The sequence below is a fragment of the Apostichopus japonicus genome, chromosome 15 (genome assembly GCF_037975245.1).
Source record: "Apostichopus japonicus isolate 1M-3 chromosome 15, ASM3797524v1, whole genome shotgun sequence".
In the NCBI taxonomy this organism is placed as follows: domain Eukaryota; kingdom Metazoa; phylum Echinodermata; class Holothuroidea; order Aspidochirotida; family Stichopodidae; genus Apostichopus; species Apostichopus japonicus.
In genome coordinates, this window is record NC_092575.1 from 15,596,300 (window position 1) to 15,609,504 (window position 13,205).

At 36.9% G+C, this 13,205-nt stretch overlaps 1 protein-coding gene and 1 non-coding gene across 2 annotated transcripts in view; both read right to left on the minus strand.

Moving 5' to 3' along the window:
- LOC139981055 (neutrophil collagenase-like) overlaps positions 1-13,205 on the minus strand; it is a 30,318-nt gene that overhangs the window by 4,222 nt on the left and 12,891 nt on the right. The window contains exons 2-3 of the mRNA XM_071993194.1: positions 1,898-2,181; positions 289-575 (exon numbers count right to left, since the gene is read on the minus strand). Coding sequence (XP_071849295.1) covers positions 289-575; positions 1,898-2,181 — 571 coding nt within the window. The remainder of the gene's footprint in view (positions 1-288; positions 576-1,897; positions 2,182-13,205) is intronic.
- Trnac-aca (transfer RNA cysteine (anticodon ACA)) lies at positions 9,211-9,282 on the minus strand. Its single transcript has one exon. It is a non-coding gene; the product is annotated as a tRNA-Cys (tRNA).

Genomic DNA, 13,205 nt, shown 5'->3' on the forward strand with positions numbered 1-13,205 from the left:
ATGATTACATATATGTATGTTTACTCAAAATGATCTTATTTAACATTTCCATTGTAAAATGAAAAGGAAAAATACACCGTGGTTTCTTCCTGGCAATGTATATACAGAGCAAATGTTAAAAAAAACTTAGTTACTTTCACTTGCAACAAATGTATTATCATAACAGAAAATTGAGTTAAAAGTAATTACTGTTCCTCGGTTTCAAATACTTTTGTTTCAGAGTGTATTTAGTACACATGCACTGTTGTAGCTCCTTGTTAACCAACATGCACTTATTGTTCAACCTACCATCGAATGTACGAACTGAGAATGTTTCAGAGTCATCGAAATGAACGTCTCCTTCGATTGGGTCTCCATAGCCGAAAGGTCCAAAGGCGTGAGCGAGGGTTCCACTTGGTCCGTCAAATGGGTATGGATCTCCGTGATGGTATTCCCCAAATTTCATCATGATGTCAGCCTGTCCTGAAGAAACCTCTTCAAAGTCCCTCGGGATAAATGTTTGCCACACATTGTAGGCTCTTCTGATGGCCTCTCTTACGGCATCATAGTTCAACTCCGGAGGTGCGTTAAGCACCCTACAGAAAGACACAGTAAAGTAAAGGGACGTTAAGGCAATTATAATTATGGAACCGATCCTAATTTTAGACATATATCTTTATTTAGGGTAGGGAGACTCAGCTATAAACAAAAACATCATTTTTAATTTAGGGCAGTATACTAAATCCCTGATATGTTTAACATTATAACAAGATCAAACTATCTTAACTTGATTTTTCCACATGAAAAAAAAAGAAGAAAAAAGAAAGGTAAATCCTTTTTATCTCTCACTCTCATCAATTCATGACTCATATAGTAGATAAGAATGCCAAAGGAACATTGACCGGACATATCGGGTCTGCATACCTTTGGCACTCTCACGTGCAAACTCCCGTCACCTAAGACAATGCATTCCAGTTGTTTGGCAATGAACTGCGAGTATGATTGAAGCCATCTATTTCCTGAAATATCTTATCACATACTAGCCTATACAAAGTTGACTATAGTTTGAGTCGAGTACGGTGACATCACTTTATCACTTCCGTAACTATGTGACAACCTCGGTGCCTTCTCAATGAACAATAATAACATGACCTATATATATAGCAACTCTATGCAGCAATGGTAAGACTGATTAGTGCTTCTCGATATTGTACAGGAAGCAATGGGAGGTAAGTAATGTCTCATATGATCTCATTAGTGGATGAAATCTCTTCAATATGACAGCTTCCAGCTTCAGTGTATAGTTGCTATATAGCCAAGGCAAACTAAAGTTGGTTAATATTAGCTGGGGAACGATACTTCCTTTTTACAAAGTAACTCATCGAATATAAATCAATGTTGCTGTAATTCTGTTTAAACCTCTCCTTTATTAGTACATTTACTAAACACAAAGTGATGCAGGATATGTACTCAGGTAAAAAGTTTTATATAGGTAAGCTGTATAATTAGGATATGTTACGTATTCCGAAAACCTGATCTATTGAGCACACCAAGAATGAAGAAATTTATTGGTTGGTTAAAGGTCGTGGCCGCCTTTTTGTGGTCACGGATCTTTACTAAACCGGCAAAGCGTTACGCATTATGAAGGGTGAAAATAAGACAGCATTGACAATATGTATGATATTAGCTTAAGGAATAATAGCAGCAAAGTGTGTTCAGATATGCTCTATATTTCCGCAAAGCTGCTCATAAGGAAAGCAAAAATACGATTTCACGAAGAAAAGACCCTTTTATAGTGACGTGTAAAAATGAACTCAATTGATAAATGCGCATCGGTATCATTTAGCATTGATTCGCAACCCGCGAAATATTCGCGCGATGGAATTACGGTAGGAAAATGTCAAAGTGGAGTAGTAACCTGTATGTTATTGTTCTCTCTTCCCATCGTCCACCCGAATGCGAGAAACGTCTCAAACGGCCTCCTATAGTTTCGTCACCTTCCCCACTCGGATCAGGTACACCACAACGCGGCATGGCCATCGCAGCCATCGTCTTATCATCCAGAATGCCAGTAGGATCCACGTCCGGCAGATATAACTGCATATTACGTATAATAGCCTCAAACTCGGATGGATCAATCATGTTATTTACGACCGTTTCATCCATTTTATCTCCAACGTAGCTGTACTTCTTTAAGTAGTCCTGTAAAAGTGAAGCAAATATCAGGTTAGCTGAATCCGTTCACCAGATACACGACACCCCCCCCCCCCACCCCACCCCGTTCGGTATAAAACTGGATACTTGTTTTGTAGAACAGATATTAAAAGAATGAATAACATACTCATGGAGCTAACATATGGTGAAAGCCTATATATTATTATTATTATTTAAACATTTCTAAAGCGCACATATATATGTAAAAACATAAGCTATGGCGCTGTACAAACTTAAAAGAGTAAAGGTAAAAAACTTAAAGAAAATTAAGAAACCGAGTTAATCATAAGAAAGAGGTAAAAATCTTAAATACAGATAACCCTAAAAGACTAAACAAAACCAATAACGATGGAGAAAATGAAGTCAGCATATACCATGCCACAAAATCAGAAAATAGGATAAAACAATAGTAAGAGATATATACAAAAAGAATGAGATAATAAGTAAAACTAGATTAATTATATACACGTTTGAAAATGAAAGTCTTAAGACTGGATTTAAATGAACTTACAGTACTAGAATTGCGAATAGAAAATGGGAGTGCATTCCACAATTTGGGGGCACAGACACAAAAAGATCGGTCACCAAGGGACTTGCAGCGAGTACGGGGGTAGTTATAATCAAACTGTCATGAGATCGTATGGAGTAGCTCACTGATCGTGGTTTAAGAAGGTCCTTCAGATAAGATGGTGCAGATCCGTGAAGCGCCTTATAAGTGAGTAATAAAATTTTAAAATCGATACGATCCTTTATCGGAAGCCAGTGGAGAAGTTTAAAAGCAGAAGATATACTGTCATATTTGTTCAAATTTAGGATGATACGGGCAGCCATATTTTGTACACGCTGTAACTTATTAAGGGAAGAAGTGGGAAGACCATAAAACAAAGAGTTACAATAATCAAAGTGAGATGTGACAAGTGCCTGAACTAAAGTGCGAGTAGAATCAGTTGAAAGATGCTTACGTAATTTTCTAATATTATACAGGTTAAAACTAGCGATTTTACATTTTTCATTGATATGTTTTTTCATTGATAAGGTGTTGTCCAAATAAACGCCAAGATACTTCACATCATTTACACAATTAATAATAGATGAGTCCACGCTAATACAATCAATTTCAAGTTTTGCAAGTTGAGTTCGTGAACCAAAGATAAGAAATTCAGTTTTGGTATCGTTTATTTTTAAGCGACACATATTCATCCAAGCCTTAACGTCCAATAAACAACTCTCCACAGCACTTAGAGCACTAAGTTCAGAGTCGGAATTACCTGGTCTGAATTTTAGGTACAGGGCGTGATCGTCTGCATACCCCATGACCTCGGGAAGGTGACTGGAGATTGTATGATATAGAGTACTTGCATAAGCCGTAAAGAGAACAGGGCCAGGCACAAGATCCTTGTGGGACGCCCTGGTGGACGGTGGATTTCGTAGAAATGCATTCACCAACCTGAACACTTTGTGTGCGTGGTCTCAAATAACAATCAAACCATGATTTAGCCAGCCCCTTAGTACCAAAGTTTTGATCAAGAACACTCAGCAAAATGTCATGATCCACAGTATCAAAAGCTGCAGAAAGATCCAGCATAACCATCATTGTAACATGGTTATTGTCCATATTGCACAAAATTTCATTACACACTTTGAGCAAAGCTGTTTCAGTGCTGAAGTCTTTCCTATAGGCCGATTGACACGAAGGCAGTAAATTATTTTGTTCCATATGATCGCAAAATTGTGATAAGGCAGCTTTTTCACAGATTTTGGACACAAAACTGAGATTGCTAACCGGGCGGTAATTTCCATACGATAGGTCAAGACCTTGTTTTTTAAGTAGAGGTAAAACAATAGCATGCTTCCAATGATCACTGAAGCATCCCGAAGCGAGACTCAGGTTCACAATTTTAGCAATAACTGGAACAAAACAATCCATATTATCCTTTATAAGTTTTGTTGGAAAAGGATCAAGGCGACAGTGAGTATTTTTAGATTGTGAAATTATTTTCCTGATATCGTCCTCTGAAACTTGAAAAAATTGATCAAAAGCTTTACCACAATAAGTAAGAGTTGGCTTGTATACCTCATGTTGAGCAAGTTCTCTCCTGATGTCTTCAATTTTCTGCGAGAAGAAATCGCAAAATTTGGATGCAAGAACGTCCGCATTCTCATCAGGAAATTGATTAACTTTAGCTCGTCCAGTAAGATTATTCACAAGCTTGAACAACTTTTTGCTATCACGTTCGCGCTCATTTACCATGTCATTAATGTGAATAAACTTTGATTTCTGTAGATTTTGGGAATAAAGGTTTCTTAGTGATCTGAATACTTGAAAATCGGATAAATCATTTGTCTTGCGCCATCTCCGTTCAGCACGCCGCCTCTGTAGCTTTAATTCCTTCAAGTCATTTGTGTACCATGGTAGTCTCGGTCGAATTGTGATAGTCTTCGTTTTTAAAGGGGCATGTTTTTCTAAAATGCTGGTAAGCGACACATTATAAAATTGCACAAGTTGATTAACGTCATCAATATCCATCGCGGAGTTAGCCATTATCCGTAAGTCATGAGCAAGACTGACATTGTTTATACCTGCAATTTTCCTGAATTTAACAGTTTTTCTGGTAATATCAGGTTTTGGGCAGTCAATATCGCAGGTAACAAAGCAGTGATCAGAAATGAAATATTCACTAATTGGCTCAGTTATAATGACATCGTCATTACTCCTAGATAAAATCAAATCCAGTGTATTTCCAGAAGTATGGGTGATTGTATTTACTTTTTGAGAAAGGCCAAACGTGTTCAACAAATCGATGAACTTCAACACTTCATTATTTTCCGCATCATTTAAGTGAATGTTGAAGTCACCACAGATAACAATATTTTTATCCGCACTACAGGAAACCTCCAAATAATCATTGAAATCGTTCAAGAATGTTGAGACAGTCACTGGATGTACCTCCGAGTAAGGGGGACGATATATAATATGAATAGTTAGATAATTCACGGTCCACACAGAATATTCAAATGAAATATATTCACCAGAGTGTACATTTTTAACCGAAAGATTTGAATTGAATAAAATGCCAGTTCCTCCTCCACGTCGCCCCACCCTCGGTACATCAAGGAAACTAAATCCGTCTGTGTTCAACTGGGCACGAAGTACACTATCATTTTCACTGAACCAAGTCTCTGTAACTGTACAAATGTCAATGTTAGTGTTAAAGATAAAATCGAGAAAGTCTGGAATTTTGTTCCTTAATGAGCGACAATTCACTGTACTGAATCTAAGTTTCTTAGAGGAAACTGGAGATTTTGGCTCATTAATTCTTATCTGAATCAGATTATTGATTATGACACCGTTGTTAAAATCCCAGGTTTTGAACTTCTTTTTACCACCTCTACAACAACGTCTCTTAGCAGATAATCCAAGCCGCTTAACAGTAGAAAGCACTTCATCTGATAACAAAGGAGCATCTCTATTGTGCTCCAGAAATGAACTTCCAATAGCTTTCAGTGTTGTAGAGGAGTATGCAAGTCTATCTGCAGGCCTGCAAGATGCCACTGGAGCGTGACGGCTGCACCTTCTTGCTTCGTATATATTGCAAATATCAAAATAAGAATTCTCCGAAAAATTCATCACATAAAATTAAAAACATGAATGTGATGTCCATGTAAAGAGAAAACTGACTGCAGAAATTCATAGAGACAGAACTCTTAAAATACGCCTAAAATCGTTAAAAAGACGAGAGCAAAATTACAGGCTGCCACACACGGCGCCACAATATACACATTTCTAATACAAAGGGTCCCCCAAGAACTGCGTTCTCGGGGAGCACGGGAAAAAGACACGCATTTAAGTTATCGTAAGCACAGTCCTTGGATGTTTACGTCTTGCTCACGGTCACCTTAAACATCGGAAACCCGTACATTTTGGAACAACGCGTTTACGATGTGATTACGCATCCGTAAACATTGTAACAGATTTCCGTTACGTTTATGACAACTTGCATATCGGAAGTTAATAATTATTTTCGTATTTATTAAAACTTATTTCTTCTCCACGTTTACGTTGACCTTAATCTCGCCACGAAGAAATTTACGACAGGATTACGATTATCTTACACATCGGAAACTCGTAGCACAGATACAACGCGTTTACAACAAACTTACGCCAAACTTAAGCATGACGTTAACGTTGATTGTTCCATGAAATAAAATACTGGACACAATTCTCATGTCAATCTTCCCGATAATGATATTACCCTGTGACTGCATCTCATGAACAAAATTTCAACATTTACGTTGGCTGAAACGAGTGCAGTTAAAAATTTACTGTATATTTACAATTAACTTACAAATACCCAAATACGTTCATTTTAGCGTTTACGTATTGATTACGAAATCCTTAAACGTCAAGTTTTCATGGACTTGTCATGCTTAATAATATTTATACGAAGATGACATTATACTGTTTGTTTGTATTAAACATATATGAATATTTTCGTTCACCTGAAACAGGAACAGTAAGGTATGTTTAGGATATACACGTCGGAAATTCCGAAGCATGCACACCACGGGATTACAGCATGATTACACCAACTTACTCATTGCGTTTACGTTGAATGTATTCTCCACTGAATTCGGAATTTACGGGAAGATTACGATTCACTTACGCGTCGGAAATTCCAGAGCATACACATACCACGAGTGTCAGTACAGCATGATTACATCAACTTGCACACTTCGCTTACGTTGACTCAATAAAGATTCAGATAAAGGAATTTAAGAGATGATTAATATTAACTTAAACGTCGGAAATTTAAAAAAAAATACACAGAACGTGATTACGGTATGATTACAACGATTTAAGTTGTACCCACGGGTATTTTTTACCGAGACAATCATCTGCCTATTCGGTTCATTATATGTTCGTCTGTAATTATAGCATGCTAAAGTACTTGCTAGAAGTTTTCAAAAAGAGAGGTTTTAACTCTTCCAAAGTGTTCTCTTGAAATTCTAGTAAATGGACACACAAGATGAATGAATGTCCAGTGTCAGGGTGCACGTGGTAATAGAAAAAAAGTTAAAGGATTTGACCAAAGGTGACCATATTTGAATTTCTGACATTTTTCTAATACAGCATATATCTTTCAACGTGAATGTGCATGGCCTGCACAAGCATACTACCATATGTACCTCACAATGTATTTCTCATACTTCGTTCAGTTATAACATTTTTTTTTTCATATATATATATATATATATATATATATATATATATATATATATATATATATATATATATATATATATATATATATATATATATATATATATATATATATATATATATATATACATATATATATATATATATGCAGCCGTCAAACCAACAAAACTCCACAAGCTAATTCTATGAGAGTATCAGCAAATATCCTCGTGGTTGCTCATTTTGATAAGTTACGTAATTCACGTTGCGGGCCGTCGATCATAATACCTCAACAAACAGCTCGCCCTCACAAAGAATTAAGTTTGGCGCTCTGGCATGGCTGATCGATATTCTTATCACTACCGCTGGAATCATGAGAAAACAGATGAGAAGACACATACACGGGTCCCCTCATCTGCCTGTCTAACTTTTTTTATGTATACTTATTTATGTGTTAAAGTACGTTGGTTTTTTATTTATTATTATTATTTATGTCCGATTAGTATGGTACGTGTTTGGTTTATCTGCTTCTTGATGCATATGCAGATACAACAATGAAAATACAAGATACGGCCTGCCTTATACTGTATCAAACAGAACAATGCATCCAATTGGTTTATTGTAGAGAATTTGTGAAACCGCAATGAACAACCCTCAGTCGCTGTTCATCCTCCAATCGAACGACAGCCAAACCAGCATGAAAAAAACGCGCTTGTTTTCAAACGCGGTCAAAGCTGCTAACATAACACAGGAGGGTTAATAATGTGACCGCGAATAGCGTACGAAATGTATGGCTGACTAATACTATATACGTTTGAAAGTAATAGTATACTGTTACTGAATTAGCGTCTGCTTTCTTATTATTCTTTGTTTTCTTTTCACACGGGGAGGTTGTTTTTTCCTTTTATAATTTTCGCACACGTATCAGCGTTTGCTATACATTCTCTTATACCCCATTATGGGAGTATATGAACTGGAAATTTCCAAAAGGATGGAGATCCTCCTGCGTTGATGTGCTTCCTAGCTAATTACTAGTTAAATCAGGGAGTTGTAACTCACTTGTTAAACAATCTGGCTATAGGTCGGGTCGTGAGCATGAAATGATGGGTTAATGCCTAGAAAGCCACAGTTTTAGGGTAACATTAACAGCTCATATATATAACACTGCTACCATTATGTGCACATGTAACACACTTATAGGGCGGTGATCCTGAAAACATAACTGCAAAGCTAATACTTGCCCGTTGAGCAATTTGTCGGTGGCTAAATGGATGAAAGGTAGTCTGCATATGCCACAAATTGTAGCACCTATATATAACTGCCAGAAGTTTACAAACAAACTACCTTTCCGGAGGTCTTTACTTTTTTTCTCATACTTTCTAAACAGGCACGTATCCAGTGGGGCGTTGGGGGCGCGCGCCCCCCGGGTAAGGAAAAGAGGAGAGAAAAAAAAAGAGAGAAGGAAAAAGAGAAGAAAGAGGGGAAAGAAGGGGAGGAAGGAAGGGAAAAGAAAAAGAAGAAACAGAGAAAAAGGAGAAAAGGAAGGAGTAGAAAAACGGCAAGAAACCGGGAAGAGAAAGAGGAACAGTGACATAATTACAGTGCAGATCCTATATACTCAGGGTATCCAGTGACGGATCGATGATTTCGGCAGGGCGTGCGCCTCACCCTACCCATTACACCGACAACCCCATTTTGAAGTTTCCATATTTCCTCTCTCACTAATGTATATATAAATTATATATATATATATATATATATATATATAAATGAAAATCATAATGAGTTGGAAAATCAAGAACAGTGAAAAAACATCCAGCCTCCACCGGGATTCGAACCCGGGCCTTCCGCTCTGTACGCGGACACCCTAACCACTAGGCTATGGACGCTGATTGTATGTCCAGAGGTTCGAAACCGGTGAGGAAGGTCGTAATTCCACTGTAGGCGTTTGTCACCTGTATCGAACAATACTAGTTCTGTATCGAAAGAGATACTTTGAACAGACTTTATGTTAATGCAATGGAGGTCAACGACAAAGGCAAATGAATATATATAAATGAAAATCGTAATGAGTTTTAGTTATTATCCACTGGAACAATTTATGGTTGATACATTTTGATTTGTTAAAACTCTCAAAACGTCTGCCACGTTTTCGTGTGTTGTATTTTTTTTTGTATTTATGTCACATCCCACCATGCAGGCTCATACATTGATGACAGCGGTGAGATTCGAACTGGTTTCAACGAATTATGTATGCAATGTGTCTTTTAAATGGGCGCAATTCTATGTTCCTTTCATTGGGCTAATAATATACCAGTAAGTTTCGGTATACTCTGTTTTGCTGACAGTCCTAGTAAAGTGTATGTTTATTCATGATTTAACTTCTATTATGATGATGATGATGATGACGATGATGATGACGACGACGACGACGATGACGATGACGACGATGACGATGACGACGATGACGATGATGATGATGATGATATCTATATCTATATCTAAATCTATATATATATATATATATATTTATATTAATATCTATATATATATATATATAAATATATATATATCTATCTATATATATATATATATCTATATTTATGTCAATATCTATATATATATATATATATATATAATTGAAATTGCAGTGAGTTGGAAAATCCAGAACATTTAAAAAACTTCCAGCCTCCACCGGGATTCGAACCCGGGCCTCCCGCTTTATATGCGGACATCCTAACCACTAGGTTATGGACGTTGATTATATATCCAGAGGTTCGAACCCGGTAAAGAAGGTCGAAATTCCACTGTAGGCGTAATTATATGTATTAATTACGCTTGAGAAAAGTTTAAAAAATTATTTAATAAAAAAAATGGCTTAAATACATACCAAAACAAGGAAGCTGTACGGCTCCTCGTAAAAGGTGCAATAAGGTGCAATTTCAACTTGAGCTCTTTAAGAAATGAGTAATACAGGAAACTATCGGGAGGAACAATGTATGCGTTGGAATTCCCAGGATCTTAAAGTTCATGGTCTGTAGATCGCAAACATAAACTTAACTAGAAATTTTTAACGAATTCAGGAAATACGTCGGTTCAAATGGTCTCCCCTTGAGGCTTTACCTGGGAAATATCCGGACCTAAGATATGTATACAAAGTACATGTGGTCACAGAGGGGTTGATGATAAAAGTTGACATTTAGTACAGGCAGGCCTACAGCTTCATTAATCGTTATAGAACTATATGCAACGAAATAGATGCATACCGCGGCTTACACAAAGTGCATGAACTTTCCCTTAAGTATACTTGACCTTGTATTGTTGATATATATATATATATATATATATATATATATATATATATATATATATATATATATATGAAAATCGTAATGAGTTGGAAAATCAAGAACAGTGAAAAAACATCCAGCCTCCACCGGGATTCGAACCACGGGCCTTCCGCTCTGTACGCGGACACCCTAACCACTAGGCTATGGACGCTGATTGTATGTCCAGAGGTTCGAAACCGGTGAGGAAGGTCGTAATTCCACTGTAGGCGTTTGTCACCTGTATCGAACAATACTAGTTCTGTATCGAAAGAGATACTTTGAACAGACTTTATGTTAATGCAATGGAGGTCAACGACAAAGGCAAATGAATGTATATAAATGAAAATCGTAATGAGTTTTAGTTATTATCCACTGGAACAATTTATGGTTGATACATTTTGATTTGTTAAAACTCTCAAAACGTCTGCCACGTTTTCGTGTGTTGTATTTTTTTGTATTTATGTCACATCCCACCATGCAGGCTCATACATTGATGACAGCGGTGAGATTCGAACTGGTTTCAACGAATTATGTATGCAATGTGTCTTTTAAATGGGCGCAATTCTATGTTCCTTTCATTGGGCTAATAATATACCAGTAAGTTTCGGTATACTCTGTTTGGCTGACAGTCCTAGTAAAGTGTATGTTTATTCATGATTTAACTTCTATAATGATGATGATGATGATGATGACGACGACGACGACGAGGACGACGACGACGACGACGAGGACGATGACGATGACGATGACGATGACGATGACGATGACGATGACGATGATGATGATGATGATGATTATATCTATATCTAAATCTAAATCTATATCTATCTATATATATATATATTTATATCAATATCTATATATATATATATATAAATATATATATATCTATCTATATATATATATATCTATATTTATGTCAATATCTATATATATATATATATATATATATATATAATTGAAATTGCAGTGAGTTGGAAAATCCAGAACATTTAAAAAACTTCCAGCCTCCACCGGGATTCGAACCCGGGCCTCCCGCTTTATATGCGGACATCCTAACCACTAGGTTATGGACGTTGATTATATATCCAGAGGTTCGAACCCGGTAAAGAAGGTCGAAATTCCACTGTAGGCGTAATTATATGTATTAATTACGCTTGAGAAAAGTTTAAAAAATTATTTAATAAAAAAAATGGCTTAAATACATACCAAAACAAGGAAGCTGTACGGTTCCTCGTAAAAAGTGCAATAAGGTGCAATTTCAACTTGAGCTCTTTAAGAAATGAGTAATACAGGAAACTATCGGGAGGAACAATGTATGCGTTGGAATTCCCAGGATCTTAAAGTTCATGGTCTGTAGATCGCAAACACAAACTTAACTAGAAATTTTTAACGAATTCAGGAAATACGTCGGTTCAAATGGTCTCCCCTTGAGGCTTTACCTGGGAAATATCCGGACCTAAGATATGTATACAAAGTACATGTGGTCACAGAGGGGTTGATGATAAAAGTTGACATTTAGTACATGCAGGCAGGCCTACAGCTTCATTAATCGTTATAGAACTATATGCAACGAAATAGATGCATACCGCGGCTTACACAAAGTGCATGAACTTTCCCTTAAGTATACTGGACCTTGTATTGTTGATATATATATATATATATATATATATATATATATATATATATATATATATATATATATATATGAAATCGTAATGAGTTGGAAAATCAAGAACAGTGAAAAAACTTTCAGCCTCCACCGGGATTCGAACCACGGGCCTCCCGTATATATATATATATATATATATATATATATATATATATATATATATATATATACACACACACACCCATCACTTCTTGAGACGCGCGCCCACAACCCCTACGCCCCACCCCTCTCGACCTTCGCCCGTATAGTACCAAGACCTTGACAAAATCCGGCGACACACCACTTCATCGATAACAAGACTAGTGATCGGGTTGTGTATAAGTGACGACTTGAGGTCGTGCACTAAATGGAGTGTGACCACTCCCGATTTCCTAAGATCAGGCCCCGTAAAATCCCAAGAAATCCCAACGACACTGTACTGAATGGACATGCATCTAAAAATATTCGAATTATTCGAGTTTGTAAAGCAAACAGCAGATATCACTCCATATCAGTGAGCATGAAAATGGCGTTCCAGAATGAACAGCCTCCAAACCATGGGCGCAGATCCTGGTGGGGACAGCGGGACGCGTCCCCACTAACCTTTTCAGTAGTGGGGACATGATATACCGTGTCCCCACCAATTTGTCTTGAACAATAGCTGCATTTCAAGTTCCCCTGTATTGAACTTTGGCGAAGTTTGATCCAGCATTGTGCAAATCACATGCAACAGTTCTCATTTTATTATATTATCCACAGTTGTTAAATATAGGACGGAAATCGCATTTGCGGGGGTCTATAATTGTTTTCTGGGAGAGGACGCCAGACCCAT